General features: G+C 37.3%; 1 protein-coding gene across 6 annotated transcripts in view; it reads right to left on the bottom strand.

Annotated features, from left to right (window-relative positions):
• The window catches only part of LOC150081815 (RNA-binding protein Musashi homolog Rbp6-like), a 1,034,865-nt gene that overhangs the window by 511,908 nt on the left and 503,086 nt on the right, over positions 1–19,871 (bottom strand). For all 6 annotated transcript variants that reach the window (XM_090378903.1, XM_090378901.1, XM_090378906.1 and 3 more), the window contains exon 6: positions 11,537–11,569. In XM_090378903.1, the coding sequence (XP_090235029.1) occupies positions 11,537–11,569 (33 nt within the window). The remainder of the gene's footprint in view (positions 1–11,536; positions 11,570–19,871) is intronic.

Here is a 19,871-nt window from a genome sequence, read left to right as displayed (position 1 = left end):
TCTAAATATATGATGTCAGAATTATTCTTTGCATCCAGTTCCTTTGTTACTGTGTCATAGTATCCAACTAGACTGTAAAAGATTGCCCCTTAACAAATCCATGCTGTAAATGCAGTATGATTGATAATCAGATAAGACACCAAAATAATGCATGAAGCACATTTGTTTACTTTTTTAATTGCTTCAGTGTCTCATGGGATGCAAAACTACACCTCTCTAAATTGGGCACAACCAAGAGGCAAAAAGGACTATATAGTCAACAGTGGTAGGAATGGTTAGTCCCAGATAGGGACTAACCATTCCTACCACTCCCAGATAGGGACTAACCATTCCTACCACTCCCAGATAGGGACTAACCATTCCTATGATGAAAATAAGGATTTTTAAATTTTTTTTTTTATTTCTATTTGTTGATTAAAAATTAGTAATTTTAGCTCACTCTTTCAGAAAATCCTAGAATACTACTGATTGTTACAAATCAATATATATCATATAATATTCATAAAAGTTTGAAATATCACCTTCAAGAGTTATTCAAAAAATAAGTTTATAAGGTGCTTTTAAAATTGAACTATTTTATTGTAATGCAGGTAATTAGTATTAGCATTAGTAGAGGCATATGATGCAAGAAAACAAGCTTATACAGCATCAGCCAAAAAAACTCCATTCCCATTTCACCAATCCATTTGCTCCAAATGTTTGTCTAGTTCTTCCTTGAATTTATTTAAGCTGTCAACTTCTATGACAAATGGAAGTTTGTTCCAACAATCAACCACCTGCTGGGTAAAGGAAAATTTCTGCACATCTATTCTACGACTGTCTTTCCTCAATTTGAATTTATTAATCTGGGCAAGAAGTAGAATCCCATCAGCATTGAGCATGCTCAAACCATTCAAGGCCTTATATACCTCAATCAGATCACCTCAATTATTATAACTATGTAAACAACTTAAAGCTAATTTTCAATATAATTGCCTAATAGATTCAAGCATTTGTCGTAATAGCAAAGCTCTCCAATGGTCAAGTTAAATGACGGCCTGTAGTTTTTAAAAAGTTCTGTGTGAGAGCTTCCACTTAGAAATTATTTTACAATACAGGCAGTTCTCGCTTTATGAGTTTTTTTTTTTTTTTTTCTAAATTATCAAGTATCAACAAAATCGAAAATATGAACATTAATTGCAAAAAATGAATGTTAAACATTCATAAATACTGCATTTTAAACCACGAGCATAGCTATACAATACAGTGTACCCTGCTTTATGATATTAATCCGTTACCATCGTATCGCAAAATTATAGTAATGTGAACCCAATAACACATTGTTTTTTGGTAATTTATTCCATGACCTTGGAAGTTCAAATTTTCACTATATAACTCACTTAAAGGTCATTTTATAGTGTAAATTGTATTAGTTACCAATTCAAATCATTAAACGCACTACACTTTCATCATTATCATATGTTATAAGAACCAATTTTGAACTGCTTTGTGATATTTTTCTAAAGCACATTTCTGGAGGTTACGACCATGAAACAATAAAAACAATTTGAACTTTCCAGTTTATTGGGCTTTTCTGTTACTGCAAGCAATTATAAACAGGTAGTAAACTCGATGTTATTGCATTTGTGAAAATGCCGATAGCTGGAACTGTGTGGGTTTTTACGTTATTATGATGAAATGTGTTTGCCCTTTACTGAAATCTTCAATCGTAAAAAAAAACATAAATAAATTTTCAGAATCTTCTCTTCATTCCTTTTTTTTTTATTTTTTTTTTTAAGCTTCATAAATGTGTTACTCCGCGCAAATCGTGTCAGTTGCAATTTGTGCATTCTGTTAAAAAATGCTTATGCATGCTATTGAAATTTATACAGAAAAGAGAAGATTATCTTGGAAATAAATGCCTCTTGAAGCATTTACGAAGAAGACGACTCCTTGTGCAACAAACCAACAAGTGCCAGCCAATAATGAGTGATCAACAATTGTGCATTTAGTCAATGGTGATGATGAAGAATAAACAGTCTTTAACATTTGTAAGTCATAAATAATTTCTCTATTATTATAATTTGCTTGATTTTACAGGCTACGTTTTCATTTCTTTGGATAAATCAATCATTGTTTAAACAAACTAATTAGCTAACTAATTTCATTGTTTATAACGTAACCCCTATTTTTAACATTATGATGTCTATGTCAAAGAAATTCCTGCTTTATGAGTTTTCGCTTTACGAGCGCGCACTAGGAACGAATTAACTCAGAAAGTTGAGAACTACCTGTATATTCCAAACTGTTCCATTTGGACCAGAAATAAATGAAAACTACTTGGTGCAAGGTCACAACTATAAGAAGGATAATCCTGAAAAACATGCATGTTTAATTTGTGGGCGTGAACTGTCATGTAAAAAAACACCATACAACTAAAGTATCTAATCCAAAAAACTAAGAAAAACTAGCATTTTTTAGGCTGCCATTCAAAGCCATACACTTTCCTAATAAAAAACAGTATGTATTGTCTCCCCTTTTGTATGAATTCAATATACAAAATGCCTTACTGGTTCCAAAAAGGTAGACATGATTTTTTCTGGCTGAAAATGATGAGCAGTTTGATTACCTACTTCATGGGATTATCAGAAGCCAAGGCAATTGGAATGAGGCAATGATGGCAGACTTTTGTGGATGTTTAAAAAGGGATTCAAGTATCCCTTTTTATAATTGGAATGCATTTGGAACACAAAAGACTTTCATATAAGACAATAGTTCAGATTTTTTTTGCACTAGTTCATCCAAGTGCAACAAACCTGTTCAAATAACGTATGAAATATAAGTTAGTGTTAGAGCATCATATCTTCTATGTAACCTGAGGCTACTGCCCTAAATTGTATTATGTAACCAGTTCAAATACTAACCAAACAAAATATTGAGTTAGTGAGACAAATAGGTACCTCTACATTATTATTTATTATTATAATCAAATTATTAATCATTAAAATTATTATTTATTATTATAATTATTATATCACATTTTAGGGCAAAAGCCTCAAGTTACGTAGTGAGTTAACATGTTTACAAGTTAGTGCAAATGTATCAGATCTGCTAGCAGCTAACTACTAGGTATATATCATACTGTGAATACCTTCACAATGAGTTGCCATGATATTGCAATACCTTGAATAAGTAACCCTTCACCATAGGAGAAGACTATTGTTACTTATTCTCAGCAGTGCAAATACGAGCAGATCTGATGAATTTGCACTAATTTGTAAGCATGTTAACTCACTACACAACTTGAGGCCTTTGCCCTAAAATGCAATGTAATTAAAATTACTACACACCATCAGGCATCACTCATATTGTGGAGTTATACTTCGCAACTGCCTTGCCATCACTGCAACACCAGGGTACCTGCCCACCCACCGAAGAGAAGCCAACAAGCTTGGAAACGGTGCTGTCTGGAGGGCCTGAGGCCACTGAGTTTCCTCGAATAGGTAACAACAATCTTCTCTACTGGGGAAGGGTTGCCTATTCGAGGAATATATGAGCTGTGAGTGTGAGTTGAAGGAGCAACTGTCACTTTCTTCCCTGTATGGCATTTCCTTCCTATGCCTCTCCTACTATCACCTTCCTACATCTTTATCTCTTTTCTAAGTCTAATAGGGATAGTATGAGGATAACCGATAACTTTATCCCATACCATATTTCAAAACAGTGCCATCTGGGTGGTGGCATCCGCTGAGAATAAGTAACAATAGTCTTCTCCTATGGTGAAGAGTTACTTATTCGAGATAGTGCGATATCATGGCAACTTTTTGTGAAGGTATTCACAATATGAGATATACATAATGATGCCAATCTTTAGTAATTAGCTGCAAGCAGATCTGATACATTTGCATTAACTTGTAAAATTATTATTATAATTTGATTCAATATTATCAGCTTCTAATAAGACAAAGCTTTCCAATCGTCAAGTTAAATGATGGTCTGTAGTTTTTAACCAGTTTTGTGAGAGAGCTTCCACTTAGAGATTATTTCTTCTTAGAAATAATTTCTAAGATTATTATTTTATTTCTTTAGATTATTTCTTCTTATTTTATTTATTATATTCATGCTTATTATTTTCTTCTTATTTTATTTATTAGATTATTTTTTGTTAGAAATTATTTCTTCTCTGGATTTCTGATTTTCTAAATCAGAAATCAAGAGAAGAGAATTTATTCCATTCCTTAATTTATGTGATTGAGTAAATGCTCAATCAGACAAATTAAGCTAACAGATATAGACTTTTCTTCTGATTTTAAAAGGCATTTTCTAACAGTCACATATTAGAAACACTACATTTACTTGGAAACAGACATAAGATGCAGCATCACTTAACTTGAATTTCTCACAATTTGTACATAAAGGGGGCAATTATTTTGAAATCATCCTGAGAAGTAGATAAATTTGTAATTCAGGAAGTAGCACATGAAAGTCATGTTAAGATGCTTACATGAACACAATTTCCACGTTAACATAGATATATATGTGAATACAACATAGAGCCCACACATGTTAACTGTACGTACACACATGCACGTATGCGCGCACACACACACACACACACACGTGTGTGTGTGTGTGCATAATGATTAAAATTTACAAATGAGTTGGACAAAAAATACCAAGAAAAAGTGAAATATTTGACAAACATAACATAGCAGATATGGGAAAAAAACACGTTCATTTGTGAGTGGTGGGTTGTAACATGATTTTTGATATTCTCAGATTCTCCACTTTTTCACAGAATATGTGTAATGCTTGCTCAAAAAAAAAAAAAATAACATAAATCAAAAGCAGAGGTAAGTTAGGAATATTTCCATAACTCATCTTTGGATGGCAGTAAGAACAATTTCCACAGATTATTTGCTGTAGGCATTCACAAAGGACATCTATCCATAAACTTTTACTTTTAAAATAACACATCCTGAGAAGTTGAGGAATGAAACTACTTGAATGAAGAACCATGACAATTCTAGGCAAAATGTAAGAAAATAAGACTTGTGGCAGAGAAGAAAAATGCATGGGATGCATATAAATTATCAGGTGACACGGAAGCATATGGCAGATATAAGCTAGTCTGTAATCAAGTCACAAAGGAGGTTAGGCAGCCAAAGGCAGATTATGAGAAATCTTTGGCAAAGGATGCAAACTAAAACAGCAAAGAGTTCTTTACTTATGTAAACTCTAGAAGGAAGGGGATGAATCAGACTGGTCCACAACATTGATGGTTCGACTACTGATGATCCTGCACAAGTAGCTGATAAACTGAATAAATCTTTTGCATCTACATTCACACCCAAGGAGTTATTCAAGGAGGGGAATTCCAGTAGTTAATCAAACTCTTAACAGGAAGCTAAGTGATTTTGTAATAACTGAGAGCAAAGTGGAGGAGAAATTGTTGAAGTTAAATATAAAAAAGGCACCTGGGGTGGATGTAATCTATCCAGTTATATTGAAGGAGGGGGCAGCGAGGGGAGTTAGCAAACCCTGAGCCATAATTATGAGAAAATCTGTAGATTCAGGGGAGGTCCCCATGGACTGGAGATGTAAAAATGTATCCCCAATTTATAAAAGGGTATTCAATGGGTGACACAAATAATTATAGACTTGTTAGTTTAACTTCTGTTCCGGGGAAAATAATGGAGTTACTGATTAAAGAGGTGATACAGGATCACCTAGACAAGACTGACGTAATAGTTCAGACACAGCATGGGTTTGTTAAAGGGAAGTACTGTCTGACCAATTTGATTGGATACTACGAGGTGGTCACAAAGGAACTGGATGCAAAAAATAATTTTGATACCTTATACTTGGATTTTAGGAAAGCTTTTGATACTGTTGCACATGGAAGACTGCTATTTAAACTGGAGCAGTATAGTATGGCATTAAGGGCAAGTTGTATATGTTAAAGGGATGGTTGAGTGGGAGACAGTAGAGAATGGTAATAAATAGACACTGTTCTGTGTGGACTAATGTTATTAGTGGAGTCCCCCAGGGTTCGGTGCTGGGCCCATTGTTATTTTGTGTATTTATCAATGATATTGATGAAGGTATATCAGGCTTAATGTCCAAGTTTGCAGATGATACAAAGGTTGGCAGGGTTGTTAATGACAGTAAAGACAGTATGCTACTGCAATAGGATCTAGAAAAGTTAAGCAGATGGGCTGAGAAGTGGCAACTGAAGTTTAACATTGACAAATGCAAAGTACTGCATATGGGAAGCAGTAACCCAAGGGAAATGTACCAACTGTGTGGTACTCCACTCAGAGAGGTGTAGAAAGAAAAAAACTGGGGGTAATTGTGCAGTCAGATATGAAGTTCTCTGAACAGTGCAGATGGACTTCCAGAGCAGGGCATGGAGTTTTGTCAATGATATATAGGAATTTTGCTAGCAGAGACAAGGAGGTGATTATTCCTTTGTATAAGGCAATGGTCAGGCCACACCTTGAGTAGTGCATGCAGGTTTGGAGGCCTCATTTTAGGACGTATGTAGAGTTGCTATAACGAGTACAGAGAAGGGCAACAAGATTGGCGAGAGGAACAATGGGGTGCACTTACGAAGAAAGGCTTAAGTTCTGCAAGTTGTAGCATCTGGATACTGCAATTAAGAACCTGAGGGGACATAGATTCAAATTGAGGAAAGATAGTTGTAGAATAAATAAATATGCAGAAGTTTGCCTTTATACAGGGGGTAGTTGATTGCTGGAACAGACTTCCATCTGTTGTTGTGGAAGTTGATAGTTTAAATAAATTTATGGCTGAACTAAACAAACATTTGGAGTGACCGGATGGGCAAAATGGGAAGGGTGTATTTTATTTTTTGGCTGATGCTGTATAAGCTTGCGTTCATGCATCATGTGCCTCAACTAATGCTAATAATAGTGTGATATGAAAATATATGCTTATTAATGTATTGTGCTAATTAACTAAAGAAATTTCAAGAAAAGAAATAGTAGTAGTAGTAGTAGTAGTAGTAGTGGCATGTGATGCAAGAAAGCAAATGTATGAGCTTATGCAGCATCAGCCAAAAAAAAAAAAAATCACACCATTCCCTCCAAATGCCTGTCCAGTTCCTCCTTAAATTTATTCAACCTATCAACTTCCACAACGACAGATGGAAGTTTGTTCCAGCAATTAACCACCCGCTGGCTAAAGGAAAATTTCCGCACATCTATTCTACATCTGTCTTTTCTTAATTTGAATTTATGCCCCCTTAGATTCGTAATCTGAACAAGTGGAAGGATCCCATCAGAATTCAGCGTGCTCAACCCATTCAAGGCCTTATATACCTCAATCAGATCACTGCGCAGGTGCCTAGTCTCCAGCCACTGCAATTTGCAGAACTTAAGCCTCTCTTGGTAAGAGGATCCCTTCATTCCCCTCACCAATCTTGTTGCCCTTCTCTGTACACACTCAAGTAAATCTACATCCTTCCTAAAATGAGGCCTCCAGACCTGTACGCAGTACTCAAGCCGTGGCCTGACCATTGCCTTATACAGAGGAACAATCAACTCCTTCTCCCTGCTAGCAAAATTCCTATATATCATTGACAAAACCCCATGACCTGCCCTGGCAGCTTGTGTGCATTGCTCAGAAAACTTCATATCTGCCTGCACAATTACTCCCAGGTCTTTTTCATTTTCTACCACCTTAAGTGTAGTACCACACAGTTGGTACGTTTCTCTGGGGTTATTTCTACCCATATGTAGTACTTTGCATTTGTCAAGGTTAAACTTCAGTTGCCACTTCTTAGCCCATCTGCCCAAATTATCTAAATCCTGTTGCAGTAGCACACTGCCATTACTGTCATTAACAACCCTACCAACCTTTGTATCATCTGCAAACTTCGACATTAAGCCTGATATACCTTCATCAATATCATTGATAAATATACAAAACAACAGTGGACCTAACACCGAACCCTGTGGGACTCCACTAATAACATTAGTCCAAGAAGAGCAGCACCCATTGATTACCACTCTCTGTCTTCTAGCACTTAACCATCCTTTTATCCATTGTAGCAACTTACCCTTAATACCATTCTGCTCCAATTTGTACAATAGTCTTCCATGCGCAACAGTGTCAAAAGCTTTCCTGAAATCCAAATATATGATATCAAAATTATTTTTTCGCATTCAGTTCCTTTGTAACCACATCATAATATCCTATCAAATTTGTCAGACAAGACTTTCCCTTAACAAACTCATGCTGTGTCTGAATTATTGCTGCAGTCTTGTCTAGATGATCCTACAATGCATCTTTAACCAGTGACTCCATTATTTTACCCGGAACAGAAGTTAAACTAACTGGTCTGTAATTACTCGTGTCACCCTTCGATCCCCCTTTGTGAATTGGGGATACATTTGACATCTCCAGTCCGTGGGAACCTCCCGAGTCCAAGGATGCTCTCATAATTATGGCTAAGGGTTTGCTTAGTTGCTTTGCCGCCTCCTTTAATATAACTGGATAGATCCCATCCACCCCAGGTGCTTTTCTTACGTTTAACTTCAACAATTTCTACTACACTTTGCTTTCAGGTATTACAAAATCATTAAGTATCCTGCTACAATTTGATAACCTTCTGCCATTTTCAAACCTTAATAATTCCTCATGTGGAATGTAGATGCAAAATACTCATTCAGTTTGTTTGCTATCTGAGCAGGATCATCAACAGTCGAACCATCGATGTCAAGTGGACCAATCAGATTCATCCCCTTCCTTTTAGAGTTTATATAAGTAAAGAAATCCTTGCTGTTTTTCTTAGCATCTTTTGCCAAGGATTTCTCGTAATCTGCCTTCGCCTGCCGAACCTCCTTTGTGACCTGATTACAGATTAACTTATATCTGCCATAGGCTTCCGAGTCGCTTGATAATTTATATGCATCCCATGCATTTTTCTTCTCTGTTACGAGTCTCATTAGTTCATTTGACAACCATTTAGGCCTAAACCTTGAACAATATTTCTTAATAGGTATGAACCTTTTAGTAGCTTCCACGATTAATTCCTTGAATGCTTCCCAATTAGAATTTACTGTTGGTAACATCGTCAGTTTATCGCACTGTACAGAATTTAAAAACTGTCGGAGACCACTGTACTTGCCTTTACGGAAGCAAAAACCCTTTCCTTTACCCCTGATAGTAGTTAAATCTTTAAGTAAATCCCACGTCAGTACACTGTGATCACTGCCACCTAGTGGTTCTTTTATCTGCAAATTCCTAATACATGAATGATCACTGCTGATAACCAGATCAAGAGTATTACTTTCTCTGGTTGCCTCTCAAACATGCTGCTGCAGAAAACAATCCTCCAATAAATCCACAAAAAAATCTGACTAGTGTGTGAGTGCCCAACCATAAGTTCTAGTCAATATCTGGGAAGTTAAAATCCCCCATTATAAGACATTCCGATTTACTAGCCCGCTCTATTTCTCTGTACAATTGTTCATTGTGCTCATTCAAGTCATTAGGCCTATAACACACTCCTACTCTTATTTTTGCTTTCGCAGTGCTTATGTCACACCAAACTGACTCAACAGTGCATTGTTCTTCTATATCAACTGGATGCACTTCTTTTGATTTTATGTTTTTCTTTATCAACAGCATAACACCTCCTCCCTTCCTATCCTGTCTATCCTTTCTGTACACATTGTACTCCCCAAATTCCAGTTCGGCATTCCTTATATCTGTGTGACACCACGTCTCTGATATCCCAACAATATCCGCCTTTGATGTCTTGACCAACACTTCAAATTCATCAAATTTATTTACTATACTTCTAGCATTGGTATACATGCAAGTATACATGCACCTATTCTTATTCTTAATTACTCTAACACATCCCATATACCCACCTGTTTCACGATGACTGCCATCCATCCCTGAAACCCCCAACACTCCTCGCTCCAGGTCGCTACTTATTCTAATAAAAGTTGTGCAAGAATCACCTTCACCTCTGCCTACGGCTACTGTTAAACTATTAGTCCTTGTATCCCCCCAAGCTATCAGTTTTCCGACCCACCTAACACTGCCTCGATAGCATCAGCAAACATTCTTGCACCCTTTCTATTTAAGTGTATCCTATCCCTGTAGAAGCAGTCTCTCCTGTTAACAAGTACAGACCAGGCTGAAAAAAATTCTACCCCTTGAGCCTTGCACAATCTTTTCATAGCCGAATTGATCGACAGGGCTCTCATCATATACTCCCTCCTATCGTGTCTGGGCAGAATTGCAGACACTTTCAAAATCAACCCTAATTCACGGCTTTTTTTCATCAGTGACCTGTACTTGTTAAGCAATTCTGCCGGTCTCCTACTCTTGATATCATTAGTGCCAACATGTACAACTATATCACCTTTTGTGCCCCTAAAAGATGATATCTGCTCTACAATGTCATCAACCTTTGCCCCTGGCAGACATACCCTGGTCCTGTTCCACCTATCCTTTTTACAAAGGATGTTCCCCATTTCCCTGACAATAGAGTCCCAACAACTACTAGTTCCTTTGGGACCAGCGCAATCTGCCTTTGGGGTTGCCGCTGTGTTGTGTGATGACCAAGTGCAAGCTCTGGCATTGATGTGGGCAGCTGAGAGCCTGATGGGCCCCTCAATTTAGATTTTTCGAGGGCATCCACCCTGTCCTTCAAAGTCTCATATAGGCCCATAACAACGATGAGTTGTCGCCTGATTTCCTTACACTCCTTACATCACGCACACACAAAGACATCCCCCATGGCAATATCATGTTCCGTTCCAGATAGTTCGGCAAACATTTCACAAGTTGCACATTTTTTTAGGCTGTGATGCGTTGGAGAATCGCCCCCCTCAGTTCTCCCACGAGTCACAGCACTCCTGCCACTTTGTGCCCGTTGCTTTGCTGCTCTAGATTGGGGCATGATATTTTAAATTAATAAGATCAATAAATTAAATTAAATTAAATGTCAATACTATGCTGTCTAATAGAAACAGTGAAGCATATTACTGTTTCTATAATTATACGTTAGAGCTACCTAGCTACCTCAATTAAAAATTTGAATTCTCTATCACTAGAAACAAAAAACAATGCCTGCAAGAATTTTATTTTAAAAACTGAGTTCATCTTCCAGAATTTTTCTTATTTTATTCTACATTTTTTTTCTTTTACATTTTTTTCTTTTACATTAGTAACCAAATATGAAAAAGATTTGGTTACTATTCTAGAAAATGCATTGTTATCTACAGTCAGTTTGATATCCAGGCTGCTAAGGATACACCAGGAGTAAAAGCTATTGCAATGCAATAGCAAAGATTAAAGCTTTAATGATGCAGTACTCAATACAGCACATTGATAACATAACAGAAAATCTGAACCATAATAGAAAATGAAAGTCCTGCTTTTTTCATTATTTAGCGTTAGTTTTACTGCAATCTAAAAATATTAAAAGAAAATCTCAGTAATATTTATTTTGCACCAAAATTACATTTTAAAACTTTTTTCTTTTCAGAGCACAGATAAAAATATAACATACCTTCCGTTAAAGCTCCTAAAGGCCAAACCAAATCTATAAAAGAAAAAAATTTATAAAACAAAATAAATTTTCATCATTATTTTGCAATATATATATACAGGGTGATTCACTACCAGTGTGACAAACTTGCAGGAGGTGTAGGGGGCACAAAGACGAATCGGAATCACATAGCATTGCAGGGTCCGAAATGCCTTCGTCATGCCATATAGGACGTTGAACAGGAGGTTGCGTGAACAGCGATCCCGCTGGAAGTCAGCATTTGCGGACCATTTCTGTTGAAGAAACCAAGTAGCAAAAGTTCTCCGGAGTGGATAATCCGCAGGCTCCAATGATTGGACGCATTGCAGATGGTATGAACTCATTTGGTTTGTTGACAGTATCCTCCATACAGTGGATTGAGAAATACCCAATCGTTGGCCTATCGCTCGAGTACTCGTACTTGGATTGCCTTCTGCAAGATGTAGGACATTCTCCTCATTGTCTGGCATCCTCGTCGTTCGCTCTCGATTCATGGTACCTCTCGTGAAACAACCAGTCTCACGTAACCTTCTGTGTACACATGCGAAAATCGTATGATGAGGAGCACGCCTGTGTGGGAAATGTTCCTGGTACAAGTGCAGAGCAGCGCGCCCATTACAGTCCGCAGCTCCATACGTGAGGTGCATGTCGGCCAGTGCAACGTTTGAATACTCGTCCATCCTACTGCCTCGGGAACAGGTTCGCAAATGCTGACTTCCAGCGGGATCGCTGTTCATGCAACCTCCCGTTCAACGTCCTCTACTGCATGACGAAGGCATTTCGGACCCTGCAATGCTATGTGATTCCAATTCGTCTTTGTGCCCCCTACACCTCCTGCAAGTTTGTTGCACTGGTAGTGAATCACCCTGTATATTTTTTACTTCTGATTACTGTTGATACTAATAATTTTAATTTACATGAAATATGAGTAAGAGTGAATTATTAAAACAAGAGTTGGATCCTATTTAAAAAAAAAAAAAAAGTACAAGAGTGCTAATGCTGAAATACACCTTCAGGGCAACACAAAATTTCAACATTGCATCCTCTCAAAAAAACAGACATTATTCCTAATACCCTTATGTTTACAGCTGCTCGATTTGCAAGTTTGCTTTCTTTGCACACTGTTTTTCCTTATTCGATACTTCATTTTTGCAAATATGATAATAAAATACAAAAAGAATCTGCAGCCATTTTCAATCCACTGCAGAATGGAAGCCTCCCCAACAAGTCACGTTGGGGAAAAGCACCATAATCTGCCATGCTGGTCCAATGCGGGTTGGCAGACCATATTTAGCAGACAGGAGTTGAATCCTGGTTTACTCAATGAGTGTGTGCTAATGCACTCCCTCTCCTGTCCACTTGGCTACAGAGGCCATTTTTACAGAATCACAAATCATTTAGTTAATTTAGTAATAATTTTCCCTCTGATGAACACATATTATTATTAATTAATGTTCTTATTTATACTCTGGCATGACCACCAGGTCAGTGGAGTTTACAATAAATCATCAGTACAAACATTAATCGTATTTAGTTGTCACAGGCTTGAACCCTGGTCCACTCAAAGCGTGTGCTATTGCACTCTTTCTCTTGACTACTCGGCTATGTCAGGCCTCATTTCTCTTTTTTCCTTATACAGCAGCATCAGTGTTGTATCAGACAGCAAATTAGGAAGCAAACAGTGCGTAGCACACGCTTCTTGATTAGACCGGGGTTCAAGCCCGTCACCACCAAATACGGAGGATGCAGAAAGGTCAGGGAATGACCACCGCATATTCCCGGAGCAATATGGCCTTAGTTGCTAATGCTCCTAAAAACCAAACAACAAACAAACAAACAAACAGGAAGCAAACACGATGCTAATTCTACATCTGTTTTTGCAGTTACATAGCATACTGAACTGTAACTGATGACATGTGAAGTAACAATAATGTCAATAATTTTTGATTGCTGTGAAGTAGGTTTGTGTGTCAAGCAATCATCACCGCTGCACAATTAATAGTTTCATATCACTGCTAAATTCCATTTTTATGCGTAATAAATCTGAAGACATATAATTTGGTTAAGTGTGTAGAATTTATTTGTATAATTTGTACATTTTTATATAAAAAACAAATTAATGCATTGGGGATAGTAAATAATGTAGCCAGTGGCAGAAGCCAAATGCAATAGTTCCTGTATGTCAATCTACATTAACCCATCCCACAAAAAAAAAAAAAAAAAAAAAAAAAAAAAAAAGAAAAAGAAAGAAAATTAAAACATCCATTAAAATTTCAACCTTGTCATTTTTATTAGCATTTCTCTAAACCATATAATTTTGGCACACTGCCCTACTTACAAACAGGTTGGGTTCCAACATGCCGTTCATAAGTCAAATTAATTTGTATGTAGAAATAACTGCATTATTTTACTGAAAACACATACCAAGTACAAGTTACTATATTATTATGTAAAAATTTTACTCAAACAAAAAAACAAAACTTTGAAGTAAAAATCACATATTCATTTTAAATTATGTTGCTTTACGTTAAATAAGCACAAGTAATTTATCATCAATCATTATCGAAAGAATTGTAGAAAGGTGAGAAGTTGCTTCTTCAAACGTTTGCCCAATAATAGCTAAATATGTTGATGGTATCAGATCTACATCTTCCTGTTTCTTATCGGTTCTCTTGAGAAAAAAAGAATCCATTTAAGTTAGCATTGTGGCCTTCTTCTTTTCATCATAAATAACTTTGTAACAAGACTGCTTCATGTACATTTGCAGACACATTCATAAATATATCTAAGTTTGGATCTGGGACTTGAATAATGATAATGCCTTTCCATCAAACTAAAGCCCTCTGCCATCTGTTTAATGGTAAATCTTTTGTGTTCTCCAACTTGTTGTTCAGCAGCATTATCCTCAAACCTCTGATTCTAGTTCCATTCAATTTTCATTTGTCAACTCCTAGGTATTAGAACATTGCAACTCATTAAAGTCCTCTTCTGTGAGATCTAATTCATGTATTGTGCCCATCTGAACGAGACTGATTAATATATTCATCTCATCCTCCAATTCCTCAGTAAGACAAGGTTTATCAATGAATATGGGACATAAGTGTTTCCATGCACCATTCATGCTTGTATTTCATGCCAGGGAGCATCAATATTCTTTATAGCCTTGTAAATTTCATAGTCTTTTCAAAACTGTTTCACTGTACTCCATCATCACCTTCTGTTGCTGATACTGCCAGTCTGAATGTTTGTCTTAGATAACATTTCTTGAATAATGCAATAACCCTTCATCTACTGGTTGAAGTATTGAAGTGGTCTTTGGAGGCAGGTAGATTACTTGATGTTAGGAAGAAAATGATCCAGATATTGTGGATGTCTGGGGCATTATCAAGCAAATGGAATATTTTAAAGAGCAGCTTGTTCTAGTTGCAATATTTTTTAACCTCGGGAATGAAATAGCAGAAAAAATAATCTTTAAACAAAGTAAGGGTAATCTAGAATTTGGTGATAGTTTTCCAAATTACAGATAGCAGCAAAGCTTTGGTTATGTTTTTAAGTCCTTGGATTTTCAGAACAATAAGATAATAAGGGTTTGAGTTTTAAACATCCTGAAGTATTTCCACCAAACAGGAGAGTGATTTGATCTTTTTAAGCCAGGGCGTCAAAAGATCAAATCACTTTGAAATCAGTTTGAAGCCTTCAAAAAGATTTTGAAGGCTTCAAACGATCACATTTTTTGCAGCCATATTCTTCTCCTCCTTGCTGATAAAAATGTTCTATCAGGCATCTGCATCAAAAATTTGTTGAGGTAGATAACTCTTTTCCTTGATAATCTCCGTATACACACTAGCCGCCTGGTCACTCATTTTAACATTATGTAGATTTGATCGAATTTTCCGTGGCTTTCTTGGCCTTCAAGTCTTCAAACATACTCTTAGCCTTCTCTTCAATTAGTATTAGCCTAATAGGCATTTGATGTAGATTCTGATCCTCTAACCACATAACCAAAGTTTTTTCATTACATCCATGACTTTTTCACACTTCTTGCTAATAACTGTTGATTGCATTGGCACAGCACTTTTTACCTGTTCCAAGATTCATTTTTTGTCCTTCAGAATCATTGCCACTGTTCCTCAATTCATGCCATACATATGCGCAACATCTATCATTTTCTCATCGCAATCACATTTCTTTATTATTTCTACTTTCTTTTACATTGTGATTGTACAATGCTTCTTACTAGCAACTTCAACATTCTTACCCCTGCATTTATCGGACACGATATGAGTTCATATTGTTCAAATAAAAAACAATTCTGAATACGTTATGTACATCAAATGTGGTATGCACTAACAAACTGACTGATGAACGATGATGGCATACGTGCACTAATACTGATGAAAGTTCCTAAGTAGGGAAACGCCTGTACTCTTGAATTCTGAATTGCATAATTTTTGGTGGCCATGGAAATATGTGTATAAAATGAGTAAAATTAGGTAAATATATAATGTCTTTGTTGTTTCTTTAAAGAGGCCTGATGTTACTAATAATTTCTTCTTCTTGTATTATAAAATAAAGAATAGCATTAAATATTTCACAATTTTAAACTATTTCTTGCCATTTTTTCTGTATTAAACAGTTTTTATTCAGTCATAAGGTCTCATACAATGCCAATGGCAGAAATTTGATGTTTCTGTGTTGGTTTAAAAATTCAAAAGCACACTCATTCATACAAAGGGTACTAGGAAAGTTTTGCAATATGACGCAACAATGAATCACAGGAAGCTGCTTGTTGCTGCATGTTGAGACATGTTCATATGTGCTCAGTTTCTGCTGACGAGGCTACTAGAGACGGTCGTGTTCCAAGCCGCTAAGTGGATTTTTCTTATTTATTGATTTGAAATTATTGTTTTTCTAAAACTTTTGATTTAAATTTAGTAGTATAACATTATTTTGTGATTTTCTGATTAACTTGGTGTAATTATTCTTTACTCGGCCTTGTAATTGCATAAAAGTATCGGTAAAGGTTTCCACGTGTTTCAACTCCGGTACCGTTCGTAATTTTCCCGCCATTGTGATACGATAGTTGTATGCCGTACTAGATAGCGTTAGTTGAACTTCGTTAGGAGTTAAATTGTACGTTTAAATAAATACATATAACGACTTAGATTACAAACGTAATATAATTAATTATATTTAACATAATTAATAACATAACATAATTAATTAATAAATTAATAGAATCATGACTCAGACCAGAGCAGCAAAGCAAAAGGCTCAAGCTAATGGAAGCGCTGTGGCTCAGAGCAGAACTGAGGGGGGCAGTTGTCCTCTGACTCACAGCCTTATAAAATGCACTGTTTGCTTGATGTTTGCAGAGCAATCAGGTACGGGACATGATACTGCCAAGGGGGATGTCTTTGTGTGTGCGCGATGCAAGGAGTGTATCGATATCAGGCAACAACTCGGCGTTCTTGTGGGCCTATATGAGAGCTTGAAGGACAGGGTGGATGCCCTTGAAGAAACTAAATTGAGGGGCCCATCAAGCTCTCAGCTGCCCACATCAACGCCAGAGCTTGCACTTGGGCATCGCGTGACACAGAGACAACCCCTAAGGCAGAATGCGCTGGTCCCGAAGGAACTAGTAGTTGTTGGTGACTCTATTGTCAGGGAAACGGGGAACATGCTTTGTAAAAAAGATAGGTGGAACAGGACCAGGGTATGTCTGCCAGGGGCAAAGGTTGATGACGTTGTAGAGCGAATATCATCTTTTAAGGGCACAAAAGGTGATATAGTTGTACACGTTGGCACTAACGATATTAAGAGTAGGAGACCGGCAGAATTACTTAACAAGTACAGGTCACTGTTGAACAAAAGCCGAGAATTAGGGTTGAATTTGAAAGTGTCTGCAATTCTGCCCAGGCACGATAGGAGGGAGTATATGATGAGAGCCTTGTCGATCAATTCGGCCCTGGAAAGATTGTGCAAGGCTCAAGGGGTAGAATTTTTTTCAGCCTGGACTGTACTTGTTAACAGGAGAGATTGCTTCTACAGGGATGGGATACACTTAAATAGAAAGGGTGCAAGAATATTTGCTGATGCTATCGAGGCAGTGTTAGGTGGGTCGGAAAACTGCTAGCTTGGGGGGAGACAAAGACCAATAGATTGACAGTAGCCACTGGCAGAGGTGAAAGAGATTCTTGCACTGCTTCTATTAGAATGAGCAGAAGCCTGAAAAACAATATGCATGGTATTTCAGAGACTGCTGGGAGCCATTGCGGTACAAGTAAACACATGGGTTGTGTTAGAGTAGCTAAGAATAGAAACAGGTGCAGGTATACTTGCGTGTACACCAATGCTAGGAGTTTAGTAAATAAATTTGATGAATTTGAGGTATTGCTCAAAACATCAAAGGCAGATATTGTTGGGATATCAGAGACGTGGTGTCACACAGATATAAGGGATGCAGAAATGCAATTTGGGGAGTACAACGTCTACAGAAAGGATAGACAGGATAGGAAGGGGGGAGGGGTTATGCTATTAGTTAAGAAACACATAAAAACCAAGGAAGTGAAGCCAGTCGACATCGCTGGACAGTGCAGTGTTGAGTCAGTTTGGTGTGACATAAGCATTGGGAGATCAAAATTGAGAGTAGGAGTGTGCTATAGGCCTAATGACTCTGATGAGTATAATAAGGAACTGTACAGGGAAATAGAGTGGGCCAGTAAATCAGAGAGTCTTATAATGGGAGATTTTAATTTCCCAGATATTAACTGGAATTTGGGGGCTGGTTACTCACACACTAGCAGGGCTTTTGTGGATTTATTGGATGATTGTTTTCTACATCAGCATGTTCGGGAGGCAACTAGAGGGAGTAATACTCTTGATTTGATTATCAGCAGTGATTCTTCATGCATTAAGAATCTGCAGATAAATGAACCACTAGGTGGCAGTGATCACAGTGTGCTGAAGTGGGATTTACTCAAAGAGGTAACTACCATTAGGGGTAAAGGGAAGGGTTATTGCTTCCGTAAAGGCGACTACGATGGACTGAGACAGTATTTAAATTCTATACAGTGGGACCAACTGATGATGTTACCAACAGCAAATTCAAAATGGGAAGCATTCAAAGAACTTATCTTGGAAGCTACTAGGCTTTACATACCAACTAAGAAATATTGTTCAAGGTTTAGGCCAAAATGGATGTCAGATGAACTAATGAGGCATATGGCAGAGAAGAAAAATGCATGGGATACTTACAAATTAACACATGACACAGAAGCCTATGATAGATACAAGTTGATATGCAACCAAGTTACAAAGGAGGTTAGGCAGGCGAAGGCAGATTACGAGAAATCCTTGGCAAGGGATGCAAAGAAAAACAGCAAAGAGTTCTTTACTTATGTAAACTCTAGAAGGAAGGGGATGAATCAGATTGGTCCACTTGATATTGATGGGTCAAGTGTTGATGATCCTGCTCAGGTAGCTAACAAACTAAATGAATATTTTGCATCGACATTCACACATGAGGAGTTATTCAGCAAGGGGAATGCCAGAGGTGTATTCAACTCTAGCAGTAAGCTACAGAATCTTGAAATAACTGGGAGTAAAGTGGAGGAGAAACTGTTGAAGATAAACACAAGAAAGGCAACCGGGGTGGATGGGATCTATCCAGTTATATTAAAGGAGGCAGCAAAGGAAGTAAGCAAACCCTTAGCCATAATTATGAGAGCTTCCTTGGACTCAGGGGAGGTACCCATAGACTGGAAATGTGCAAATGTGACCCCAATTCACAAAGGAGGATCAAAGGCTGACACAAGTAATTATAGACCTGTGAGCTTAACTTCTGTTCCAGGAAAATTAATGGAGGCACTGGTTAAAGAAGCACTGCAGGATCATTTAGACAAGACTTCAGTTATAGCTCAGACACAGCATGGTTTTGTTAAGGGGAAGTCTTGCCTGACCAACCTGATTGGATACTATGATGCAGTCACAAAAGAACTGGATGCAGGGAATAACTTTGATATTATATACTTGGATCTTAGAAAGGCTTTTGATACTGTTGCACATGGAAGACTGCTACACAAATTGGAGCAGTGTGACATTGGAGGCAAATTGCTGCTATGGATAAAGGGGTGGTTGAGGGGGAGAAGACAGAGAGTGGTAATCAATGGACACTGCTCATCGTGGACTAACGTTATTAGTGGAGTCCCCCTTAAGTTTTGCAAATTACGGTGTCTGGAGACTAGGCACCAGCGAGGTGATCTGATAGAGGTGTATAAAGCCTTGAATGGTTTAAGCATGCTCAATGCTGATGGGA

The sequence above is a fragment of the Mastigoproctus giganteus genome, chromosome 8, assembly GCF_048544385.1.
Source record: "Mastigoproctus giganteus isolate SK-2022 chromosome 8, ASM4854438v1, whole genome shotgun sequence".
Classification (NCBI taxonomy): domain Eukaryota; kingdom Metazoa; phylum Arthropoda; class Arachnida; order Uropygi; family Thelyphonidae; genus Mastigoproctus; species Mastigoproctus giganteus.
The sequence above is the reverse complement of the archived record's forward strand: the minus strand, read 5'-3'. Positions and strand labels throughout refer to the sequence as shown.